This window comes from Dermacentor variabilis, chromosome 5 (genome assembly GCF_050947875.1).
Source record: "Dermacentor variabilis isolate Ectoservices chromosome 5, ASM5094787v1, whole genome shotgun sequence".
NCBI lineage: Eukaryota > Metazoa > Arthropoda > Arachnida > Ixodida > Ixodidae > Dermacentor > Dermacentor variabilis.
The window spans coordinates 162,734,621-162,756,551 of NC_134572.1; the positions used below are offsets into that span (position 1 = coordinate 162,734,621).

At 46.6% G+C, this 21,931-nt stretch overlaps 1 protein-coding gene across 2 annotated transcripts in view; it reads right to left on the minus strand.

Moving 5' to 3' along the window:
- LOC142583301 (cubilin-like) overlaps positions 1 to 21,931 on the minus strand; it is a 267,105-nt gene that overhangs the window by 23,236 nt on the left and 221,938 nt on the right. For both annotated transcript variants that reach the window (XM_075693717.1, XM_075693716.1), the window contains 7 exons: positions 18,221 to 18,343; positions 16,076 to 16,206; positions 10,751 to 10,964; positions 9,286 to 9,473; positions 6,373 to 6,538; positions 4,814 to 4,969; positions 2,451 to 2,642 (listed from right to left, as the gene is read on the minus strand). In XM_075693717.1, coding sequence (XP_075549832.1) covers positions 2,451 to 2,642; positions 4,814 to 4,969; positions 6,373 to 6,538; positions 9,286 to 9,473; positions 10,751 to 10,964; positions 16,076 to 16,206; positions 18,221 to 18,343 — 1,170 coding nt within the window. The remainder of the gene's footprint in view (positions 1 to 2,450; positions 2,643 to 4,813; positions 4,970 to 6,372; positions 6,539 to 9,285; positions 9,474 to 10,750; positions 10,965 to 16,075; positions 16,207 to 18,220; positions 18,344 to 21,931) is intronic.

Genomic DNA, 21,931 nt, shown 5'->3' on the forward strand with positions numbered 1-21,931 from the left:
GGCGAACAAATCATTAGGTACCCCGCCTTAAAACTTTCTGCTATAACGAAAACGTTCTTTGAACGGGCACTTTCTGTCCAACCCCTACATACGTCGTAATCGCCGCTTCTTTACAACCTGCTGCGGCTGCACCATTTCTTCAGGGAATACTAAAGAGGGCGCATTTGCTCGCAAGCTGCTCCTCCCTGCAACCTACAACAATCGTGTCGGAGTTCTTTCGTTGTGCCCCATGCTCTCTAGCGTCGAACATCGCGCGTCTGGCGTTAGGACCCCTCGTGTGGTGGCGAACGAAGCAACGTGCACTGACCCAGAAAAATGAGTCGGGAATCTAGAGTAACGACTTAAGGTCACCCGATTTCTGTCTAGAAAAGGCAGCTCAACTGAACTGTGCCGCCTTGCAGATTTACAACGCACACTCCAGCGATGCTGAGCTCGAAACAAAAAGTATCCCCCACCAGCGCGAGTGTTTTCCGGCCGAGAGGCGCTTTCGACTGCAGTGGAACTCTCTCGCAGCCCTCGTACGAAGTGACAGCTCACGCACGCACGACCGAGCCACGGCTGTTGCACCAGCATGTTGGACGTACGACCGCTTAGTGTTAACGCTCTCAATTTATAACTTCGGACTGTAAGGAGAACTAGTTGCCAATGTTGATGTTAATCACACACGACCCTGACAAAAACAATGAGCCGTTTCTTATAGTTAACTGCAACTTCTTGGTCGATACTTCGACAATCAGGATTGTATTTCCTGGCCCAAATACTTAGGCATAATTAAACATCTGATTATTGCCAAAAAATATACTGCCAAGATGCCGAACTCGAATATCAACATGTAGCTAGTTATATTTGCGTAAAATGATTCATTTCTATTTAAAGCTAGTTGCATGATAGTTGCCCATTGCAAGGAACGCTCAAACGTAGGAGGACAACTAAGGAAGATAACAGAGGACGAGGGCAAAACAAAGGATAGTGCTCGTCCCATCTGCTTTTATTTAGTTGTGCGCGCCCGTTTGTACGCTCCTGATCATAGTGAATAACTTCCAAGAAGGTGCCGAAGTCAAAGACTTCGGGACCTCCTTCTGTATTTTAACATCTTGCAATCTTCATAATCATCACAATAAAAACCGATTCTGGTTCTGATTCACCATCCTTCAACACGAAAGTTTGGACATCTTGTATATATACTTCATACACGACCGTGAGAACACAAGGATGTCACGCACGCATTACATTGTGCCACGTGCCAATACGAGAGGAAGGGAGGAATGAAAGGCCGGGAAGATAACTGGATTCCATCCTGCTGGACATCCCAAAAGAGGATTGGGAGATAGGGAAGTGGAACAAGCAGAGTGAGAAGAGGTGAGACAGTTTAATTCAGATCAACCACGTGCGTCCGACAGTGCGCCGCATATCTGTACCAAACCACTCAAGTACACTGCGGAAGCGCTTGTGTGGCTTTCTAAATATAGACTTTAAAGTTCCTTGCTTCAAATGAGTAAAAATAATACATTAAAATAGCATGATCGGCTTCGCCAAACTAAGCCTATAATGTCATTATTTTAGATATGGTAACCTGACTTCACTCTAGCAATAAAACAGGTATTGGCGATTTCTATATCGGGAGTAACTCCGTGACCCGTATTTAATTCCATTTTCGGAAGTACCTATACACATCAAATGGCGTACTTTCACTCTGCTTGTGCACAAATGCAGGTACTCCACTAAGGGTGTACGAGACCTATAAAAAGAAATAGTCGCCGGATCTCCAGTGTTCTTACACTGAAGCAGTTGAAACGTTAAAAAGCAGTTTTTCGCTGGCAACTAGGAATATTTCTGATGATACAATACGCTTCGTTTTTATTCCTTTGAATACGTATGTGCATACAGGATAATATGAATCCGCAGAAGCTCAATGTGCATTTATGCCTGATGAGATAGTTGAGGAGTAAGCGTAAAAATTTTACAGACATACAAAGAAGCATTCCGGGTACAATACACTTCCAGAAGTTTACATATAATGAAGACAATAATCAAATTCGAGTACGCGAGAAAAACAAAAACAAAGAGGCAATTGATACAAAAACTGCAGTTCAGGCTCACCAGTCCCTAAGGCATATCGTTATTTTCTTTTTTTTTTTCGTTAATATACGGCAGACTTATCACTCAACTCACTGAAAACAGCTGGTACGTATTACCTGTGCGTATTCTCACCATATAGTAAGTAGAACCACATGTTATGACATAGTGCTCATGCTTACGTAGTGTGAGGTGCTTGAACGCCGGGATACTGAAGTTCGCTTTGGTAATAATACTGTGTCAATACGGCCTATACGAGTAAATTCTATTAGGTATGTATATCGCAACAGGCACTTAGAGACAAAAGTATGGCTGTACAAAGAGGCCACGCTTAAATAAGCAAAGAATAGGAGATGTCACAGTTGCACACTCACGCGAGATGCGATATCGCAGGCGGAAGCCTTTTCCGGTGCTGCTCCAGTCGGTGCGGAACATCACCAACACCGAAGAAGCGACAGAGTAGTTTCCGGGTGCAGTGGTGCCACACCAGGGTCCACCCAGAATGGGCGAGGACGTCGAGTTGCCAGCGTACAGCGTTACGTTGTCGTACTTGCAGGTGTCAGCATCTGCGTAGGAGAACGAGAAGCTACATTTACGGCTCCGTGTCGCAGAAAATCCGGCGTCGGACGTCATATTGGCAAAAAGATTTTGAACCACACATACCCGGGCTTTCCATGCGGTGCAAGGAAATTACGGAACTAATTGAATTTATCAAGCTAAAATACGTAGAAAAATTGTTAAGCACGACTTGCGCACAACCTACAGACATGATAACGCCCGATTGTAATTTGACTATACCAGAAAACGTAATTATGTTGCGCGAAAACTAAAAAAAGCCCTTTTCCAGCGTTTCTACCATTCATAGACCAGCCACAGCATCCGCCATTTGCGCGCGCCGGCGCGCGAGTATCTCGGGGGCCACGGAGTGGGGCGCCCGATTCCTTGCGATACCTCCAGATGGCGCTTGCCACCCCTGCATTGCAGCCCACGCAAGAGGCTGCGTTTCTACCAGAAAGCCCATCTTCGTGCATAGCGTTTGCGACCAGCGTTTCCCGATAAACATTACGGTTACATACGCTCCAGTTGCCGGGAAGCGTGAGGAGCAGTCAGGTATCCTTGGATGCTATCGTGTTCCACCCTTGAAGGCGAAACCTAAGCGTTCTCCTAATTTTTTTCCACAGTTATACCTTCACTGCGACAATCCAATCCTTTAACTCATCAGCGCAAGCATCAATGCCCTTAGCACACAGCCCAGTAGAGTGAGTGTGAAGGAGTGTCAGGACCATTCAATAACAAACGTACCAAGCAAAAAGACAACACAGCCAGTAAAGAACAGGAAACATGAACACGTTTAAAATCAGTGAGCAGTAGGATTAGTTGAGTATGAAAGATAAATTTGAAAATAAACTTTGTTTTTATTCAACGAAAGAAAGAAATGAAAGGAGAGAGAAGGAAAGGAGAATACAATTTGCAGTTAGCAGGAGCCACATCTGCACCATCGCATGACCTCTTGTTTTCATGATTTGAAAAAAAAAAAAGTTACAGAGGTATTTAAGCCTCTTACGTGCATTGAATGCGAAAACATTCTGGCTCTCCCACGAGATACTTCTCACTTGGTCATGTGCTAGAACTGGGCAAGGTCAATTTTGAGGGTGGGCCACCCAAATTTTGGGGTTGGTACAAGGCAATTTTGGGAGTTGGCCAGGTCGGTTTTGAACGTGGGTCAACTCAATTTTCGAATAGGGCAAAGTTAATTTTTTCAGTGTAGGCCATGGCACGCGTCCAACGCAGTGGCTGTTCACCGTGGGATGTGGCAGTGCGAGCCGCAGCATGTCTAGCGCCGGGAATGTGACGTCATCACTTGGTCATGTGAGTTTTGGTACCATCGGATGTCAACGCGGACGTCGGATTTTTCACTTCATGGAGCATATAATGCTTTCGTATTGAAAAAAAAGAAGCAAAGAAAAAAGAATAACTCCCCATCCCAGCTCTGCGAAAGTGTATGTCTAGCGAAGATATTGGCAACCACCCCTACAACTGCTGAGGGGAGCATGCAACGCTTTATCGCTCAATTGCTGCTCCGGCGCGTTATTCAGCCACGGGAGAATTTGGACGTGTGGACTTCTGTGCTGGAATTCCACGGCAATACGACCAGTGGCAGCACGCCGCCGCTGCTGGTATTGCCGTTTCTTTTCACTTTCACGTATTACCGTTTCTTTTCACGCACCTCGTATTCCCACCACTCATCGGGAGTCCTAACTATTCGTTGGCTACCCATATCGGTGCTGCAACAACGATGAAATCAGTTGCTAGGCTGGTTCTTTTATATGTGAAAGGCTTGTGACGTCACTCCCCACGTAGCATGGTGCCGTCGCCGCGACAACTCACGCAACAGTAATCACTAACGGGAAACGTATGCGGGGAGCGCTACGCGCTTTAGCATTGTTAGCAGGAGCGCATTATCATCATTTATGCGCATTGGATGCTTGCTTTGTACTTGCTCTTTACAGAAACGAATGTTGTGCTGCGTGTTGTATGCGCGATACCAAAGAATGTTAGCGCTTCTCACTTCAATCGCTCAAGGGCTTTTTTTTTTCCCGTGAAGATGACGATACGAAGTATCCCGACTAACTATATAGGCTAACAGCTGCGCCTTAGAAGGTGCGTCCGTTGCCCTTGCACTGTCAAGCGTTGACATTATTCTGCATGCTAGAGGAATCAAGAAGTGCACACTCACTCTCGAGTTCGAAGTTGTCGGCGTCGAAGTTCATTTCCAGGTGGCTTCCCTGCGGCACCACGATCAGGTAGGAGCAGTTGAGGTTGTTGGCGTAGTTCTCGGGGAAGCGCGGCGAGGTGATCTCGCCTTCGTCGTCCTCGTACCGGTCGCCACAGGCTGCGTGCGAAACGTGGCCGCAGTACGCGCATTTTTTTTTTTTGAGCACGTTGAGAATGGCTATGGCGGCATCTGCCGTGTGGTATTTCCAAGGACAGACACAAGTCATAGGAATGAGCGCATTCTTGCGAACTCTCTCGATTTGTCTATAGGAGACTGAATTTCGACCAATGCTCTGAATTGTACGACCACGGTTATAAATCTCACGATAAAACTGCCGCTATACCACAGCGAACCTAAACAAAAGAGGATTCGTGCCATTAGTGCTGCCAAGTCTAGAAACAAATTTCCCCTAGATCTAGTGACATTATGCACTGTTTTCGGGAATAGAGACATTTGTCCGGAACTAAGGAAATTTCGCCCTGGGACATTGAAAGGATGAAACTGTTGACATGACGGTGTGTTTTAATTTCAGTCGCCGGAAGTTACTTTCACTAGCACGCTAACTATACCGTGTAGCAGCGCATTAAAGGCGTACCTCGGAGTAAACGACCGGGTGCGGGCGGCTCGGGCCCTTTAACAAAGTACTGCTACTGCGATCTTGGCGTTCGTACTTCTAGCTAGGCCGTCGATGTCTGTGCACTCTTATGAAATACTTATCTGTAACTGGTGAAAGAATGCACGCTGGATCACAAAAGAAAGCAGCGCGGGTAAATCTGGGAGTAAGCAGGCACACATACGTAGCACCTACAATCAGTACGAGCGCCTAGATTTCAAATAACTGTACTGGCACACATTCGGAGCTTTTCCTGGCGTTGCTGAGGATCAGGAAAAAATAGAATTTTTTTCTTTCTGTTGCCGTCGTCGTCGCCCGTGTGCATTTGCATCTCATTGGTATTTGGTTAGCGGAAGGACGCAAATTATTATCGCGAGATTAAAACTTAAGTGGCCGTGAAAGTGAGGTCAACGTACGAAGTTACAAATTTCGTTGCACATAATGTACTCGTGCAACACTTTCTGAAAGGACATTACCAAAAGGAAATTACGCTAAACATTTGCTCGCTTTCGAGTGCAGTGCAAGCTTCGCAATGATTAAAAAGTTTCGGACGGAGGCAGGCAAAATTCATGGCAAGACTGAGAGCAGCTGCTTCAAAAGTGACAGACTCATGTTGCCACCTGTCTTTTGCTTTCGCATCTTTTCTGGTTTATCAAGTAAAAACTCACAAACTAGGAGTGACTTGTAATCTCAGACAGGTAATCTGACGCTGCAACCTAATGTGTCTCTTTATTATCGCATTAAGGCAAAATGTCGAACACATTCAAGCCACATTTTGTGGCTTTTCGTTATGAGATCCAATTGCAGGTATTGTCACGAGTACAAATCAACTTCATTAATTCCTAGATTCATTATTCCTTTAATTCATTCGTAAGCACAAATGAAAAAAAAAAACCTCGACACTTGCCTTTTGTGACGGTCATGCGGAAGCCGTCAGCTTGTATGTCTCCGTTGGAGCGGAAGAGGATACGGGCCCGGTGAGTGGCTGCCTCGATGGCCGGCGGTGCCTCGAGGCCACAGTAGCTGCCCACTGGGTGAGGGTCCCACTGGCCGTCCGGGCCTTCGTTGAACACCTGGAGATATTGACCAAAACGGCGTCGGAAGTACCCAACCAACGTAGTCAGAGAACGCTAAAATAAGCATTTAGAAAACAACACAAGAGCATCGCGAGGGCACGAAAAGTGTGTGTCGGAGATTGCGAGGGCTCGCGTGCCGGTGAATGTATATATTAGACTGCGTACAACGTACTTAAATCACTTCACGGCTAACGCAGTGAACTCATAAACGCGCTTGTTTCATGCCTTGTTACTGTAACTCATGTGTTAACTGGACATAGGAACTCAGAGGTATCTATGCCATACCTGAGGGACCGTAATTAGTTGTTGAAGTGTGGCGCCTTATAATTTGACCTAAGAGTGTCGTTGGCTGCCCATTTACACTCCAACGCCTCTGACTGCTTCTACCAAGTTACACAGGACGCTACTTAGCACGTGACCTGCTCATCTCATCCTCTCCACTCTGCTGGTTACACACTTTTTCGCCGTTCAGAACATTTCTCGGTCATTTGAATTTTCTACTTACATACACGCCTTACCCGAAACGTTTATTTTGCCGTCGACAACGGCTTTATATTGTTCTAAAAGAGCGTTTTATTAGTTTTTTGTTTTCATTTCTCATTTACTCCCTACCTCACCTTCGATGATTCATTGGAACAGGAGAGCCCATCTCTCTCGGTTATAGTTACCACTTCAACAGAGAGAGAGAGAGAGAGAGAGAGAGAGAAGTTTAATGATACAAAATGCTGAGAGGTCGGCCTGAGGTATATTCCTCTAGCCAGCTACTCGGCATTGGGGGAAGGGGAAGAGGGAAAGAAAGAGGGAAGATAGTGGTGCATGATGGGTGACGATGACGATAGAAGGAAGATGTAGAACATTGGCAAGCAATTTGGCATGCTCAAAGTCTGCAATCCAGGCCCGTAATTTTTAAAAAGTTCACTAATGCCTGGATGGCCTTGAAACTCGATTGAGCATCTCGCCAAGGGCCTAAAATAACGTCCTCCGACAACGGTGCGCTGTCGCGACGCGTAAGGTCGTTGTCCAACCGCTCACGCTCTTCCACGTACTTAGGGCTGTCACAAAGCACATGACCTATAATCTCAGTCACATTGCACACCTCACAGTGTGGAGACTCGGTGCGTCGCATGAGGTGCACGTATCCGCGCGTAAACGCTACCTCCAGCCTTAGTCTGTGCAGAAGACTGGCACAGTTTCGTTGAATTTTCGGTGGTAGCCTAAAATTCATGGTAGGGTCCAATCTCTGGAGTCGTCTGTGGCGATTATCCGGATTCTCCCAGTGCTTTGCTGTCAATTTTTGGATGACACTGGAGAGGAGACAGTTGGCGTCCGCTCTTGAAAAAGGAATTGAAAGCAGTGACTCTCGTTCTTCGAGTGCTTTCTTCGCACCACTTCAACAGATGACGAAAGGGCCTTGTGGTGTAGAAATAATCATTATCCCATTATGTCATCCTACTTTATGAACACGGAATGGAAGAATGACCCTCCCTGTGACTTGCGATTACCAATTTACCCCCAATCAAATATTCTGTCGGCGTTCTTTATGCTATGTCGTTTCGTGGCTATATTATTGTTTCTCTTCCTGTAGCTTCAGTCCCCTCCGTTTGTAGTGGCAAGCCCGGCATCAAAGAGAGGGCCATCTGTTTTCACACCTTAGGCTCATGAAAATGGAATCTTTATTCAGCTATAAGCTTTGTCGCTTATATAGAGCAGGAAAAATAAAAACGATGAAATGTCAAAAAAGCTAATCATTACAGCAGCATATCCCGGTTTACAACGTACGCCAGCCAGAAGCTTGGAATGTCAACAGGAGCAGAACCATCTACCGCCACCAAATGTTGAAATATTGTTTAGCGAGAATGTTAAACTAGACGCACAAAGGAAATAGCGTCAATGTATCTGTTGTACCTTTAAAAAAGCTACGCCAAACATTTGTATGATGGGTTCTGTCGCCATGACAAGTTCACGTTCTCTTTTGCTTCATGACTGTCAGGCCTGCTTGTTTATGTAATTTTAAATAAGTATAATTTGTTAATGTTATGTGATCGTGCTTTTTGTGTCCTTGACTATAAAATTTTCATTGTTTTTCCCCTTTTTTGTTAAGAGCGTTCTGTGAAACGCGTGCTCTACGCCAACCTCTACGAAGCTGCCCTGTGTATGAGGTGGCGAGGTACCCCTCAACTGCAACCTGCAACTTTTTCGCCCAGTCATCCTCTCAACAACGTTGCAAAATAAATCGAATTCAATTAGCTCTAATAAATGTTCTCTCTCGCCACAAATGGCTTCTTTTATAACCACACCAACTGATCATCGTCTGTCCTTTGTTGCGTTTCCCCTCACCGCATTAGCACAGTGGCTATGAAATTGCGCAGTTGAGCTCGAGGTTGTGGCTTCGATCCCGACAACGGCGGTCGTATTCCGGTGTGGGTGGAATACTAAAACACTCGTGTGCCATGCATTGGGCGCACGTTAAAGAACCCCAAGTGGTCAAAATAACGGCGCGCTTCATAATTATTACACGACTTTGGCAAGCAAAACCCCAAAATTGAATCCAATATGATATTTAATTGACCTTTACCTTCCGTAGGCATCCACTCTGTAGCTCTAATCGGTGACTGCTTTTAGGCCCTGTCACGTGTCCAATTTTGCTTCTTCCCCTATTATTTTCCATCAGAGATCAGCTACACACGTTTGCGGTCTAGGTGACGTATTACGTCCGAAAAAACCATAGACTCCAGTCTTCGCACCTTGACGTAGTCGGCGATGCATCCGGTGCTGGCCTCGATGTCGAAGCGGCCCCGGAAGGCAAGCCGTGCCCGGTAGCCCTTCTGGACGTCCACCGTCCAGTCGCACTCGGTGTTGGCCGGGTACCGGTTCGGATAGTTGGGAGACTGCACAGACTGCTCGCCCCGGCCGTGCACCAGGCCACCGCACGCTGCGAGAGACCCTTGTGCTGAGTCGTTGCGTCGTGTGGCACTTAACAGATGCGTCACGTGTGCGGACTGCACTCGAACACCCATAATATTCACCAATGGACCTGAACTCGAGTTCGGCACAGCGCCGCCGCTTGAAGGAAGAAGACACGTATACCACGCTTCAACAACGATGCACATTGACTACGGAGACATTTGACAACGGCGCCGCAGTAGCTCAATAAAGTGCAAATGCGATAAAATTGCAGCTGTGCGCCCTATGCTGTAGGCGTGAGTGAATGCCTGCGAGGGTGAGCCTAGAGGAATGGCGGCTTGACCTCGCGTGCGCAAGCGAGGAAGGTGGGGAGGATGCGCGCCGTCTTACATCGCGCAGAATGCAGCACGAAAAAGTTTGTGTGTGTGTGTGGGGGGGGGGGTTCATTCTACGCCGCTGCGTATGGGGCGGCTATGCGTGGTTGCCTACTTTCTATCTTGAAAGTAATCTGCGATGCGTACATAGTCTAGGGACGCTGATGGCGGACAGCTTCGTGTGCGCTGTGTTCTCGCCGCTTCACTTAGGCCCTGTATTCACGATGACGAGGTTGTGTTGCTCACAAAGGCTACTAGCATTGACTTCCCGTTGTTGTCGGTATAGCCATCTAGATTCTGCGTGTGAACATTCATGTCACCTAACAAGATAATTTTGATATCATTACCGAAAGCCTTAATATCCGTACTTAGGCATCCCACTAAATCTTGATACTTCTCTGTGCGATTATTTCGAGTCCACAAATACCTTACGTCCGGCCAAGCTTTATTTCCACTCGTTGTACCTGACAACCAAAGATGCTCTTGGCATTTTGAATTTACTCTTTTCTATTTGGCTTCCTCATGGATGAGCATTCCGACTCCCCATCCCGTTCTTTCCGACTTAGTTCTGTTGCACCCTTCCCAAACATAATTAATTCTCAATCACTGGCGCCTCTTCCAAGTCTGTGCAGCTTACACAAGTGCGACATGTATTTTTGATGCTGAAGTATAGATTTGTTAACTCCCTGCTTCAATTTTTTTAGAGACATTGATTTCTAGAAATCATGATAAAAAACACGCTTGAGGTCCGTAATCAGAAATCTGCTTCCCACAGTCAACACAGTTAATTTTTTTTCTGATATGGAACAGATTCGATTGGAATTGTTCCAGCGGTTGCCTCGTATAGACATTTCCGCATTTTACGCGTGTACTTGAATAGGTGACACCGGAGCTAGTCCCGAAGTACTGGACATTTCTCCCGAGGACTCACCGACGCCGACGGCAGTGACGCTGATGTTGAAACCCTTGGCTGTGCCCACGGCGTCCGAATGGAAGACGAGCATGAACGCGGTGCCGACGAGGGTGACGGGGCCGCGCTGCCCGCAGTACTTGTCCACGCTGGGCGCCAGCGGGTTGTTGCCGCTCTTCACGTCCAGCCAGTCGGCGCTGCAGTTCTCCTCCAGGGCGAAGCTGCTGAAGTTGAGCTGCGCGCAATTCACGCGAGGTTCGAGTCGGCCCTCGTTTTCTCGCTTCCCGCGAAATATTTTGCGAAACAATGACTGCTCCATCTGAGGGCTGAACAAGGCATGTTTCTTTAATGCGCAAGCATTCTAGCGCTGAATTCTCACGGAAATCTGTCATTCCGTCCATCAATCTGTCTGTGACGCGTGACACGATGCGCTACGTGGTTATACATGGGTTCCTATGGGGGCTACATACGAGAAAACCGTATGACTACGTATGGCTACTGAGATTTATGATTATGACTCTGTAAGTATTGAGTACTGAAGAGGTGCAAACAGTTAATAATTAAGGTTAACAAAAAGCCAGTAACATTATTTACGATGAAATTACTAAAGTAAAATTGAGAATAATTAAGAAAATGGAGTCAAACTAAAATTATCTAGGCTAAATCACTTCGCATAATCACGAATGATTAAGTATGTATTAATTACACCTAGTGAATATTATTTAACGATATAAGAACAATTAAGCCTAATTTCGATTCGATAAAATTTCTCTGATTAAGGCTAATCAGAATATAATTAAGGTGCACTAAAATGAATTAAGCCTAATTAAGAATAACTTCGAGAACATTAGGACAATCAAGATTAATGCGGACAATGAATAACAACTTAATATACATTGCTGAACGACAATTTAGATTAATTAGGATTACGACAAGTTCCCGCAATAAAATGAACTTATAGTTTGGTTCACCGATTCCGTAACTACAGCAGGTCGTTGCAATACTTAGCAGCACATTGCGTCGTCCTACACAGTGCGAGCTGCGGTGTGCGTAACTCGGCCAATTCGTTCGTTGCACGAGTGGAACGGGCGGCGATGCAGATTTGTTGATGCATCTTGGTGCACGCTGGTGCACTTGCGCTCAACCACCTGCACCCACTAGGGAGTTTCTGCAGTGATTTTCTTTTCTCGTGAAGGGGAAGAATAGGATAGCTTAGCTCCAGCCCCACTTGGAGAAGTGCGCATATGTGCGACACGAAGCCATAATTTAAAGTAGCTCTTTCTATAAATGACCGACTACTCAGGTAAGCTAACAGAGAATCGGAAATTCAACTGCTAAGCAAAAGCCAGAAACCTAAGCAGCCAATAAACAAACACAAAGCCTACTTGTGCGTCTTCGCAAAAAAAAAAAAAAACAGACAAATTTCTAGCCAAGCTGTTTTGTCCGAGCAATCACGTTTGCAAATTCTGTATGTCCGTAATTGTTTAAACAAGACAGCAAAAATTTTTGTCTGTGTACAAGTCTCAACATAGGCTCCGTTTTCTGCACAGCGCCTCCCCTATTTTAATTTTTTTTGACTGCCAGCCAGATGCGGCCGTTCCCCACCGTTCACCACCCTCTCCTACCGTCATTTTCTATTCTCCCCCGTCGGCTAGCGATCGCGCCTGGTTTACGGTTGCGGGGGAGAGTACCATCTTCGTGGCGCCTCACGGCGGAAGTTGGAGGAAGGCTGGCAGGCGCTTGATAACCTGACAGACGCAGGGACGCCGGACGGCCGGAGCGTCTACCGCGTCTACATAGGAAAGGCAGCGCTGCGCGCTCAGATGAACTCGTGATGTCGAACCTAATTAGTCGAACCGTCTGGGTAGCGTCGCATCGCGGCAACTCGCTGAACAAAGGTGCACCTACGGCTCCCATTGGGGAGCGAGCGATTGCACTGGCAGTGAAAAAAAAAATATGGATGAGGCGATGTCCTGCAAATCTAAAGACGCTGTGCCATTCGGTCCTATAGGGACGTACGAAAAGAAACTCGGCGCCCTTCCACTCTGTCAAGGAGGATGACCAGTGAAGCTGTGCATGTGGACCCCTTAATGGCGAACTGCACCTCTGCCGCGGGTCGGCCCGGCATTGCACTATCTCCAGGATCGGCCCACGTATCGGCTCACAACGACGCGAAAATTTCCTTGGACGGTAGAGGGATACAGCTTCGCTTCAAAAATTAGTGACGTTTCACTTCGTGAATGCGGGTTGCACACAAGCGTATGGACACTGCGAACATGCACAGCGAGCACCACGGCGTCGACGCAAAACGCTGTGCACGAAGGCGAGCCTTCTGGTAGAGACGCGGCTTCTTGCGTGATTCGATCCCTTGCTATTGTTTCGCACTTTTAATATTTCAGTCTGAGAACACTTAACATAAAATGCACGTGCTGCCGGTGCTTAGTTTCGTGATACTAGTTTGTGGGCTCTCATTCTCAATATTCCGAGGAATAACTTTGCAAAGTAGATAAGATCTAGTATGAGCAACTTCGCTGCCGCATAGTATGCTTCACGACCTCGGACAGACACCGCCGACTTGGAAGAGCTGACCATTTTGTTGGAGCGTTGGCTGCAACGCAATTAATTTAGCCAAACGGTAAAAATATGCAAATACGGGACAGAACCAACGTAGTGTTGTTTGCCGTCGCCTGGATATTCGGATTATTTTACAGCGAAGCTGTTGAGGACTGGTTCCCCCAGGAACACGCCCGTGTGTATACACTAAAATACATGGGCCGATCTCGAAGATAGTGCAATGCCGCTCGGGTTGCATGAACTGCATTTCGATGCCGCTGTGTCGGGAAACTCCCGACACAGCTTTCCGTTGCTCAATAGGTGCTACGCAAAGGTGCTTTTGCGAGTGTGAAATAGCCCGCAAATAACACAGTCATAGGTGCTGGTCTGCACTTTTTTTGACGGTGTACAAAGGCATTTAAAGTTGCGCTGTCGTCTTGCGCGGCATTGAGATCAGTGAATGACCATGTCAAGCTCGCGGTGTGTTATTGTTGCAACCTCCGCTCACCAAAATAATGTCAACTTTATTATCGCTTCGCGTTTCGAGAACATCACCAAAAGCATGTCCATGTTGTTTCAAACAAATGAAGTGGTAGCAGCGAGACGTGAATACCGCATTTCAGTGATTTGTCGCGTTGAGTTTAAAACTCCGCAATCTCTGCGACATCGTGAGGCATGCACGAACGGGTGGGGTCAACATCACTCCGCAGTTGAAAAACGAGTCGCAAGCACGCAGTCATGTCTCATCGCATTATACACTTTATACTAACATAAACGCATCATGATAATTGCGATAACTGCGATAATTGTGGTTCCGATGTCACTGCGGTTAATAATTATTGCGTCATAACTAAATCGTGGGATTTTTTACTTGGATTCGCTGCTACAAAAGGAAAGCTAAAAAAATTGGAGGACGCTTAAGCTTCGCCTTCAAGAGTGGAACGCGACAGCGTTCCCATCGACCCGCCAAGGGGTGTAAGACAAAGCGCTACGGCGCAGGGATCACTTACGAGGCGCCCCGCATCGGACTTTGCGTCCACCTATCACACGGAAAGCGTCGAGCAACGCAGCGTTCTGCGCAGCAACGAAACGTGCGCCTGAGCAAACGGAACGAACCAAAGAACTCGGTGTCTCGGAGAGGGAAACGATCTACGCCAGCCAAATGTCGTGATCGGCATGGGCAGAGAGATAGACAGATAGTAATCTAAAGAAAGGAACGGCGCTTGATTCTGCAACCCGCGTGGGAGCACGGCGAAGCGTCGCCAGGGGAGAGGGAGTCGGGGCCGCAACGCGCCTGGTACCGGTCCGCGCACAGCCCAGCCCCAATGCGCGCATGGCGCGCCACCTGTCGGGGCAGCGCCGTACATTGAGAGGAGGGGTCTTCTGTGTTTGCCGCAAGATGGCTCTGCGTGTGTGGTAAGCGCAGAAGAAATGTAGCGGAAACGTACTTCGCTATTCGTGTAAATGCGACTTCTGTAAGTTACGTGTTCATAATTACCGATATACACCGCAGTATAACATTCTACGGCACGTTTTTAAGGCAACACCGCGTTCACTAAAAGCGCGTTTGTACCGATTTCAAGCATCGAAGTCGTGGCTGAGTGGTAGCGTCTCCGTCTCACACTCCGGAGACCCTGGTTCGATTCCCACCCAGCCCATCTTGGAAGTTGCTCTTTATTTATGAAGTGCCTGCCACGATTTATCGCTCACGGCCAACGCCGCGGACGCCGACACCGACGACACCGGCTTTTCTGCGACACGAGCTCCTTAACGCTATCGCGTTAATAGGCTGTTACACGAAGGTCGGGTGTACGTGACCCGGCAGTCTCCAGACGGAGGACGCCGTAACACTGAGATGAAAGGCGGATATTATAATTTCCTTTTCGCTCTTGGTTGAGTCGTTGTTAGCTTGATGCAAGAGAGTGGCTAATATTTGCTGGAATAAAAACTAGTTAATGATTATAGCTTCTCAAATATTTACTACTTTGTCACATCGCTTTTGTGCACGTGACCATGCAAGGGCGATAAATATAATCTCGTATCAAGTATAACCTGATGATCCTACTAACGTAATAACACTCACAGTGGCTTAGTTTACCTAATTTACCTCATTACCTGTTTGCGTTTCACAATGCATAAAAAAAAAGAAAAGGAGGCCGATGTCGAGTGCGCCCCAATTGGTGAAGCAGAGTGCACAAAATGTAAAAAAAAAAGTAGCATTGGGGGCAATATCAGCTTACCGCAGTCAGCGCGTTTCGTTGCAAGAAAATTGTGACAAATAATTCACACTGGAGCGCAGCCGCGCACACGTCAATGCGCGCCGTCGACCCGCCTGTCCACGCTAACGCGGAGATGGTGCTGCCACCTATAGTTTCACCTCGCGGCTAATAGCTTACCCTATTTTTCACAAAAAACGGATTCACTTACAGCGAACCCCGTAGTTGCTGTAAGGGATCTTTTTATGATTCTCATTGCTTCTTTCTTCCTTGCGCTTTAACATGCTTGGAGGAGCAAGTAACATGAAAAGAGCAGCAGTCTCAGTTTCTCGGCTTACAGTAAGATGGTTAGAAATTCACAAATTTGACGACATGCATCACGCACATCGACAGGGAGTTTTAGGGTCTCGCGCATCGAAAGTGTAAAGGGCACACAGACCGCCGGGCGTGCAAAATAAGGCGAGAAGCTGGGCACATAAATGCAAAGGGAGCACAAAAGAACGAAAGCACCGCGTGACGCTCTAGGTGGTCGAAGCCGCACGGGTGCGACTCCTTGTGAAACTCCCCGTTCTCGTACCTTGACCTGTGTGCCCCAGACTTCCGGTTCGATGATCCAGACGCAGTCGGTGTTCGGCGGGTAGTTGTCGGGGAACCTCGGAGTGGCGACGAACTCCATGTTGTCGCGAATGCTCAGCCGCCCTCCGCAGTCTGACAAAAAAAAAAAGAGAAATAAGGCGGGGAAGTGACGCTCATTTCAATATCGATCTCACATATCGCAGTGAGAATACTCGCCCCCCCCCCCCTCCCCCTTAAAAAGAAGTTGTAGTTTCAGGACCACCCGCTGCGAATTTTCTTATTGTCTCTGTACAACTGCCTATACAAATAACGCTCGATAGCTGTAGTGGTACGGGGGCCGCTAGATCCACCTGCGTCGGCCATCTTGTTCAGTGCGGTTGTTGCCATGCCGTGTTCGACAACCGCGACGTTCCTCACAAAGTGAATAGTGAATTTCGAATGACAAAAGCTAGGTCAGAGGTTCAAGTTACATTGAAAGCCCGTTAAAAATTTTCAAAAAAGCAAAGCTCATTATGATGACAATGTCGTGGAACACAACTCAGGGTGGAAATCCAGTCAAGTATTGTACAAACAGTGCGAATTTCTTCTTTCAATTGGAAATAATTTTTGAGCCTCGTTCCCAAATATATTTTATATAGTATCAACGAGGTCAACTTTTTGGCAACTTAGGGATACGTTGGTATAAACGCAGCGAAAGAATGGCGGACTTTATTTTTGGTGCATAACGAAAATTCGTAACTAGAAAGCAAATGCCTTACCTAAACGTCTTATTCAATAAATGAAATAATCCAGTCCAGTTTCTGCAAAAACTGAGGGCGATGACAAACATGCCGCATCGCCGAGCCAGAAAGTGAGCAGTAGCAGAGACCACGTATAACAAATATGTGGAGCACATGCAAACAAATACGCAAAATTAAGTCCAATAGCAATGAAGAAAGATGCATACCTATTTACTAACCACTCGCAATGGTACGCAAATAATTTTAAAATAAAATTATTGGCAGTTATAGCAAGACTTGCTCCTAGTCATTTGTCGGACACGGACAGATTAAGAAATTGGAGCAGTATAAATTTTAACATTGCAAAACCACAGTTAGTACTGCACTGGCCCTATAGGAAAGCACCTCGAACTCTGGTTAGATAAGCTGTTGTTCTCTGTTCAAGTCTTAGAACTCGGCAAGAAATAATATTGCTGGGCAATAGTTTTTTTTCAAAGGAATGCCATAGTCTTCGACCGGAAAGTTCAGTTAAAGGCAATACAATTAACCACGCATTGCGTCTAGCATGACATGAAGCCAATGGCCTCTAGACATATTGCTGTATATACGGAATATACGGTTTCCTATAGAGAGTCCTATAGAATATGTGATTATGAAAACGCGGCGTATGGTTTAGTTCTAACGAGGCAGGAAGTCGGTGCAGTGTGCAATGCCCACGTCCACATCTTTTCTCATTTCTTACTCTTCGCGATGTGAGCTGATGCTGCATAGTTTGTCAGGATAGAAAACAAAACATGCACAAAACCAGACTTCGCATAAAACTGTGGCTGAAAAGACTAGCGACTTGATATAGCTATATCTTAGTATTTTATTCTCTTGAAGGTGCGTTTATGCATGTGGGCGATGTGCTCGAGCACATTAACGTAGTGATGGTTAGTGATACTGATGTGTAATTACATGCTGCATATCACCACATTTCTCTGCTATGACATTAGCCGTTTTTTAATCTCTTGGCATGCAAGCTGAAGTAACTTTTGGATTTATTAAAGAAATATTGTACAATATTTCGCTATCGGTTCGGTATATTTTCTTTCTAAGAAAGTTGGGCATAAAGTGTGGTTCAGGCCTGTCCTTAGTATCAAGGTAAAGTGGCACTTTTCAAAAGTCCATCAATAGTCACAGAAGTTGTGTCATTGCTTAACACATAGGAGCTAAGGTGCGTATGTTAGGTTGTGCTCAGCAACTAGAAAATAATTTAATACACTTACAACAAACAAACAAACAAACAAACAAGAAAAACGTTACGACCTAGGCCAACACCGAAGGTGGTGAAAAATCTGATAGATAAATATCGACCGTGAAGTTCACAATCGAGGGAAGTAAATGAGAGCTATAAACATGTTATATTGAGGTTGGGATTGTCTCACCGTTTACCCGGTACGAGGCTGAGAAGCCCCCTGAACTTCGGTTGTGCGCCTTTGAATAGTGGATGGAGATCGGCTCGTTCTGCGGCACGAGCACTTCTCGGTCCCCTTGCTTGCACAGGCGACCTGCAGCAGAGTTGAACGTACAGAACCCAATTTGAGCTTCTTTCACGGGTTTGGCGAACGTGGGAAAGGATTACTCGGGAATCTTGGGGAAACATAGGGCTAGCACGTGTCCTAAAAAAACGGAGGATTCATTCTCCGTTCACTTACTGTTCTTTAAAAGGCAATACCTTGGGCAGGATAACTACGTCGCGAGTCAACTCCGGTTCAAAATCTTGACACTCCAAGATAATACGTTCAATAGATTGAGCGCCATTTCCACGTGCTACACACACACACACACACACACACAAAAATAAGAAAGCGTCGACCAAATGTCAACGCCAAAGAAGGCAAGGTTGGCGTACATGATGGTTGAAATGAATCGACGATTAAAAGTTGACTGCGGGGCCGCAGTGCGATTCACGCATTCGGCTCAGATGGTCCCCGCGAGCTTCGGCCTATTCCTCGGCGGGGCGACGGGCGCGTGCATTGGCGACACGAGCTTCACGCGCGTCGACAATTCACTGGTTTGTCGAAAGCGCACTAAGAGGAAGCTTTGGCTCGGGCCAAACTCCGACGCGGCCTATTCAAATACATGTAAAAACGCAAACACCTTCTTCTGAGATAACCCCTGGACCAATTTTAATGAAATCTGTTGAATTTGAGAGAGCAAGTTAAATTTTAGCGACTGTTGGAAGCGGAATTTCTACTTAGGCCGTGAATTTCGCTAAAAGGATTTTCAAAAATTCGGAAGTTTGAAAAGAAATAGGACGACAAGTTTTACAGATTCAGAGCTCTGCATAAAAGAGAGATATCTCGGTTCTGTAAACGGGATCCATTACATCATTGAAAACGGAGAAATTCGATACGTCATTTTATACCTTGTGTGAATTTGCTACGTTGTTTACAAGGGTTCTGCAAAAGCTATATTTTCATATTACTAACTTTTTTGAGATTCATGTGTAACATGTCAATTTTGTCCGCTTTAGATGTACTATTAGGTGCAATTCACGGAATTTTATTATCAATTTTCGTTGCTGAATTACAGAGTTGTAAGCTTGATCGGCTTTAGCTTTAGCTCGGCTGTCCCTATCTAACTACACGTAAAAGGAGAGCTCGTTTTTCTTGGCAACCACTGCACCAAATTTGACGAGGTTTGTTGCATTTAGAAGAAAAACTTAAAATCTAGTGGCTGTTCGTTTCGAATTCTTGATTTAGGTGGTAAATTTTTTATTAAAAATTTCCTCTATTCAGCCTCGTCTGCTTCCTTGGGATGCGGCGGCAGTGTGCTGCGGTTACGAACCCACCACAGAATATGATCTACGCGCCGTGCGAGCGCAGCATAAAGGAGCGCGCTGCTTTCGCGTCCGCGCGCGCTTGAGTACTGAAATAAGCATGCGCACTCAGACGAGGACACACGCCGAAGGCCTGGGCGAACACACTAACACGACCTAAAGTCCCTAGGTTTTCTTCTAAGCAAAAAAATTCTGGGGATTTTAGCGCTGGCGCCCAGCTCCCTCCTCCATCCCGAACTCGCGCACTTTGCACCTTAATGCAGAGGGCGCGGCAGTAAAGGTAGACGCCACTTGGCGGTGACATAGGAAAGGGCGACAGCGAAAAAGGCATTCACATTCTGCAGCGACTAAGGCTAATTATCGTAGTTTTTTTAAAAACGATATCGTGATTATATCCTTCGTTGCTGACTAATTCCTACGTGTTCTCGCCAAGGAGAGGCGTAATTTAGTACCATTCTCATGTTCATGTGCGACGCTCATGCGTGGCTCGCATGCGCTGAGCGTTGGAGGTTATGTGACCTGCTGCGATTTCGATAGCGAGCACATTAGGGCTACGTCTCGCCGAAAAAAAGAAAGATACTGCTTCTCCCGTAAATCGAAAGTGGATGTAACCAAGGAATGGCTACCGACAAAGCAAACTGGTGCCGCGACGCAGGCCTGAAAGCTTACTGAGCCAAAATGAACCTGTTTTGAACTGAACCTCCTTGTAAGTCTCGTCTCGGCCAGACAACCATTCGCGGTGCTCCGGACGCTGCCTGCCTGGTCACAGTAGCGTGGCACCATTTCTCGAAGGAGGCGGCGCAATATGCCCGCGCCGCGGAACTCATGGACCGCTGGCGCTGAAGAGAGCAAAGGCGCCAGACGATGACAATCAAGTGAATGGCCTCTTGAAGGTCGCCGAGAAAGGGAGCTAAAAGCATTTCATGCTTAAAAGCCGTTGTCCCAAGGGCCTAACGTTTGAGATTACAAATTCTGCTGAGATTCGAAAACGTGGGAGAGTGAAGTGATGAAGGAAGCAGCAGCAAGGTCGATCCAAATAGGTCGCGAAGCTCCGCGCGAAAAGCGGTTCGGAACAAATTGTCACCGACATCAGCAAGGGTGGTTATGGGAGCAGCGATTGAAGTGCGGCTATGTTTGAAGGGAACAAACATTGGCAAAGAAAATACGTTTTTTAATTAACGCGAGACAGTTAAATTCATTCAACTAAAATAAAATTTCTGGTTAATTTTATATATGCTTGATGAGTTAAGGATATACAAGTTTATTTTATTTTATTAGTATATTAAGAACATTCTTTTCAGCCCTCATCGTAATAGTAACAGTAACGAGTAAGAGTGACACCGCTATCACTTGCAATGCAATGCAGTGTCCAGAAAGGCGCACTCGCAAAGTTCACCTGTTATAATGCGGCCCCCTAACAAGTTGTGCTATTTTGCTTGTCGACGTTTGTCTGAATATGGGGACGCGGTAGCGTCATCGTTTTTTAACCTGTTCAGGGAAAAGTAGTGAGTTATGACCACTAGATAGTTCTTTACTTCAGTTGTTTTCGTGTCATCGCGCTGGCTGACGGGCGCAGCGTCCGAAGATAGGACCAGCACTCTACACCTAAAGCTTTCGTCGGCCTCCAAAGAAAGTATGCGCTGTGCAGGGGTGCGATTTCGACAACCGTACGGCTGACATTTTCTTGCGTCGCTTTCAGCGCTGAAAGCTCGGAGCGCCCATCAAGTCGAATGGCGGGGCATTTGAATACACAGCTCTAATGGCAGGCCACCAATACAAATTTCGCGCCTTCTAGAACGAGATGACGTCACTTCTGTGCTTAACGAATATGGCGTCACATTATTTTGTCTTCCACAGGAAGTATCGCCTCGTGACACAAAGGGCGCTAAGCCCCATGAACCGTTAGAGTTACCGCCGATGAACCGCTATGTTTTGAACGTATGGGCTCCTATGCATGGAGGAAGGAAAGCATAGGAGAGGCCCCGACCAGCACGGACACGTTGGAGAAAGTGTGGCGGAAGTCACATGCTGTTTTTCGCAACGCAGCACAGGGAATGGTACTCCAAACGTCAACGTTGCCCTAGCAACCGCGCACCTGAAGCTCTCGCTGCTGCTCTAGGCCTCTGAAAAGTGAGGTAGGTGTTTTCGGCCCATGTCTTTCTCGCAGTAGATTCTGTTGGCGAGACAATTTAACTCTGGAGCGTGGTGTGTAAGCTTGAAAGTTGTGTTTTCGGTCTGCGGGTGTGAGTTGTCAGTCAGGAACAGAGACACTCAAGTAATCATGGCATGGGTCTTCGTCGTCGTCTTCAACGTG